The sequence below is a fragment of the Nematolebias whitei genome, chromosome 9 (genome assembly GCF_014905685.2).
Source record: "Nematolebias whitei isolate Nwh7 chromosome 9, NemWhi1, whole genome shotgun sequence".
Classification (NCBI taxonomy): domain Eukaryota; kingdom Metazoa; phylum Chordata; class Actinopteri; order Cyprinodontiformes; family Rivulidae; genus Nematolebias; species Nematolebias whitei.
The window spans coordinates 11,891,819-11,896,510 of record NC_056506.1 but is presented as its reverse complement, the minus strand read 5'-3'; the positions used below and the strand labels follow the sequence as shown (position 1 = coordinate 11,896,510).

General features: G+C 47.1%; 1 protein-coding gene across 1 annotated transcript in view; it reads left to right on the top strand.

The window, feature by feature from the left end:
• Positions 1-4,692, top strand: part of dnajb6a (DnaJ heat shock protein family (Hsp40) member B6a) — a gene marked incomplete at its 5' end in the record, with an annotated part of 58,934 nt that overhangs the window by 33,640 nt on the left and 20,602 nt on the right. Inside the window, 1 exon segment of the mRNA XM_037682067.1 lies at positions 216-326. Within this exon segment, the coding sequence (XP_037537995.1) occupies positions 216-326 (111 nt within the window).

Genomic DNA, 4,692 nt, shown 5'->3' with positions numbered 1-4,692 from the left:
GTGAGTGAGTGAGTGAGTGAGTGAGTGAGTGAGTGAGTGAGTGAGTGTGTGGTTGGATGGGTGGAGTGGCTGGGTGGGTGGGTGGTTGAGGTTGAGTGGAGTGGAGGTGGCCTAACTAATGAACTCATGGACTGAATTGCTGTGCACTAGCCTCTCACTGATGACAGCATTTGTCTGATTTTATGTTGCTAACTTCTGCTGGTGTTTCTTTTCAGGTGGACATTTCCCCAATGGAGAGCATTTCCATGAACCATTCACATTCCGTAACCCAGAAGATGTTTTCCGGGAATTTTTTGGTGGTAGAGACCCATTTGCAGACTTTTTTGGTAAGATGTTCTGTCATAGAAAAGCACTACAGAAGTTTGCTAAAGCAGTAGTTACTTTATTGTCCCCCATCATGGAGCAAATAGAGGGAATTGAAAAAACCCCTCCCTCCTTCAGTGTTTTGTGCATGACAACTTGAAAAATAAATGAGGTACCGACTTCCATCTTGGTGTGTGGCTACATCTAGGCATAAGAAATATCCCTATTGGAAATGGGGTTACAATTTCAAAATGCAAGATGTCTGTCACTATACACAAAAAGGCTAGCAAATATGCTACTGACATACCACTCTGCTCCACCCCCACCCCTCCTTCAAAAAAAAACAGCAGCAACGTAGCGCTAAGTTAGCAGGCGGGCTACACAGACGTGACTCCGTCCCGTCCTCCTCCTCCCCCCACCCCCATCAACAAAAATAAAATACGACAAGTGCCCTGCCAAGGGAACTGATCTAGGGGAAACACTGCTAATGATATTCTCATGGCCTCTGACAATGGACATGTGTCTATACTGGTCCTGTTAGACCTCAGTGCTGCATTTGATACAGTTGATCAAAATATTCTACTACAGAGACTTGAATATTCATCCATCCATTTTCTTCCGCTTATCCGGGGTCGCGTCGCGGGGGTATCAGCTTAAGTAGGGAGGCCCAGACTTCCCTCTCCCTAGCCACTTGGGCCAGCTACTCCGGGGGGATCCCGAGGCATTCCCAGGCCAGCCGAGAAACATAGTCCCTCCAGCGTGTCCTGGGTCTTCCTCTGGGTCTCCTCCCGGTGGGACGTGTCCGGAACACCTCACCAGGGAGGCATCCAGGAGGCTTCCTAATCATATGCCCGAGCCACCTCAACTGGCTCCTCTCGACGTGGAGAAGCAGCGGCTCTACTCTGAGTCCCTCCTGGATGATCGAACTTCTCACCCTATCTCTAAGGGAGAGCCCAGACACCCTGCGGAGAAAACTCATTTCGGCCGCTTGTATCCGAGATCTCGTTCTTTCAGTCACAACCCAAAGCTCATGACCATAGATGAGGGTGGGAACGTAGATCGATCGGTAAATTGAGAGCTTCGCCTTTTGACTCAGCTCTCTCTTCACCACGACAGACCTGTACAGCGCCCGCTTCACTGCAGATTCTGCACCTATCCGCCTATCGACCTCACGCTCCATTTTTCCCTCATTCGTGAACAAGACCCCAAGATACTTGAACTCCTCCACTTGGGACAGGACCTCCTCCCTGACCCAGAGAGGGCACTCTACTCTTTTCCAGCTCAAGACCATGGCCTCGGATTTGGAGGAACTGATCTTCATCCTGGCCGCGTCCCACTCATCTGCAAACCGCTCCAGCGAAAGCTGTAGATCACGATCTGATGAAGCCAATAGGACCACATCATCTGCAAAAAGCAGAGACGCAATCCAAAGGCCACCAAAATGGATCCCCTCAACACCTTGGCTGCACCTAGAAATTCTGTCCATAAAAGTTATGAACAGAATCGGTGACAAAGGGCAGCCTTGGCGGAGTCCAACTCTCACCGGGAACAAGCCCGACTTACTGCCGGCAATGCGAACCAGGCTTTGACACCGGTCATACAGGGACCTAACAGCCCGTATCAAAGGGCCCGATACCCCATACTCCCAGAGGACCCCCCACAGGGTTCCCTGAGGGACGCGGTCGAACGCCTTCTCCAAGTCCACAAAGCACATGTAGACTGGTTGGGAAAACTCCCACGCACCCTCCAGGACCCTGCTGAGAGTGTAGAGCTGGTCCAGTGTTTCACGACCAGGACAAAAACTGCACTGCTCCTCCTGAATCCGAGGTTCGACTATCTGATGGACTCTCCTCTCCAGAACCCCCGAATAGACCTTACCAGGGAGGCTTAAGAGCATGATCCCCCTGTAGTTGGAACACACTCTACGGTTCCCCTTTTTGAATAGGGGGACCACCACCCCGGTCTGCCAATCCAGGGGAACTTCCCCCGATGTCCACGCAATATTGCAGAGTCGCGTAAGCCAACACAACTCTACAACATCCAGAGCCTTAAGGAACTCTGGGCGAATCTCATCCACCCCTGGGGCCCTGCCACCAAGGAGCTTTTTAACCACCTCGGTGACCTCAGCACCAGAGATTGTAGGGCCCGACCCAGAGTCCCCAGACTCCGCTTCCTCAGTGGAAGACGTGCCGGTGGGATTGAGGATGTCTTCAAAGTATTCTGCCCACCGACCCACAACATCCCGAGTTGAGGTCAGCAGCACACCACCCCACTATAAACAGTGTTGGTGGCGTACCGCTTTCCCCCCCTGAGACTCCGGATGGTGAACCAGAATCGCCTCGAAGCTGTGCGGAAGTCATTCTCCATGGCCTCTCCGAACTCCTCCCATGCCTGAGTTTTTGCCTCAGCGACCACCCGAGCCGCATGTCGCTTGGACTGCCGGTACCCATCAGCTGCTTCCAGGGCCCCACAGGCCAAAAAGGCCTAATAGGACTCCTTCTTCAGCCTGACAGCATCCCTCACCGCCGGTGTCCACCACCAGGTTCGAGGGTTGCCGCTGCGACAGACACCGACAACCTTGCGGCCGCAGCTCCGGTAAGCCACCTCGACAATAGAGGCACGGAACATGGACTTGAATATGATTTTGGAATTACAGAAACAACTCTAAATTGGTTTAAATCATACATATCTGATAGATTCTAATTTGTAAATGTAAAGAATGAATCTTCATCATCCACCAAAGTTAGTCATGGAGCTCCACAGCTAAGTGCTTGGACCAGTACTCTTTACCTTGTACTGTATATGCTTCCTTTAGGTAATGTTATTAAACAGCATGGGATAAATTTTCATTGTTATGCTGATGATACACAATTACATTTGTCCATGATACCCAATGAATCCAAGCAGATACTTGGATTACAAGCATGTTTTAAAGATATAAAAACCTGGATGACCCTAAATTTTCTGATTTTGAATACAGACAAGACTGAGGTTTGAATTTTAGGACCTGAAAATCTTAGGGATAAATGTTTCAGTCTTTCGCCCTCCTTAAATAGCATTAATCTGTCCTCCAGTTCTAATGTTAGAAATCTTGGTTTTATTTTTGATCAGGACATGTCTTTTGTCCCCCACATTAAAAACGTTACTAGAACCGCCTTCTTCCACCTGCGTAATATCTCTAAAATTAAAAACATCTTATGTAAAAACGATTCAGAAAAACTGGTCCATGCATTTGTCATGTCTAGACTGGACTATTGCAATGGTTTATCTGGGTGTCCAAATACTTCTTTAAAACGTCTTCAGTTGATCCAAAATGCTGCAGCCAAAGTTTTAATGAGAGTTTATAGGAGAGATAATATCTCTCCAGTTTTAGCTTCTCTCCATTGGTTCCTTGTCAAATCCAGAATTGATTTCAAAATCTGACTTCTAACCTACTAAGCCCTCAACAACCTAGCTCAATCATATATTCGAGATCTTATTGTTCCATATTTTCTAACGGAGCACTTCGTTCTCAAACTGCAGGCTTACTCGCGGTTCCTAGAGTTTCTAATAGCAGAATGGGAGGAAGAGCTTTCATTTATCAGGCTCCTCTCTTTTGAAACCAACTTCCAGTTTCTGTCCGTGAGGCTGACACATTGTCTAGTTTTAAGACTGGGATTAAGACTTTCCTTTTTGATAAATCCTATAGTTAGGGTTGATTTGCTATGCTGCCTTAAGCTTAGACTACTTCAGGACAAATTCACGTCATTTCCTAAAATAAATTGTTTAAATTTCGGGAGTGGTTGCGCACAGGTTAGAGAAAATGGGCCTGTGATCGGAAAGTCACAGTTTCAACTCCCGGTACCGTCAACATCAAAATGTGGGTGGAAAAGGTGAAACACCAGCACCTGCCTCCACCCTCATTTGTCCCATTTTGGGCCCCTGAGCAAGGCCCTTTTTCACCATTTGCTCCCCCAAAAAACAGGTCTATCTTGAAAATGAGTTGTCGTGACTCAATGAGACTACCTGTATAAATAAGGGGTAAATGGAAAAAAAGAATAGTTTTCATTTGATACTATTTCTATCTTAACATGTGATTCTCGGCTTGCCATTGTGTATTTATTCTAACTTTCTGTTCCTCTCGAACCCAGCCGGTCAAAGCAGATGGTCATTTGTCCTGAGTCTGGTTCTGCTAAAGGTTTCTTTCTCACGAGGGAGTTTTTCCTTTCCACTGTTGCGTTCATGCTTGTTCAAGATGAAAGTTCTGTGATGGAGTTAAATTCAAAGCAGTCTGCTCCTCAGATAAATAATGTTAACTTGTTTTTTTATGTATGTGAATGTGACTTGGTGCTATGTAAATAAACTGAATTGAATGTGTGTGTGTGTGTGTGTGTGTGTGTGTGTATATAT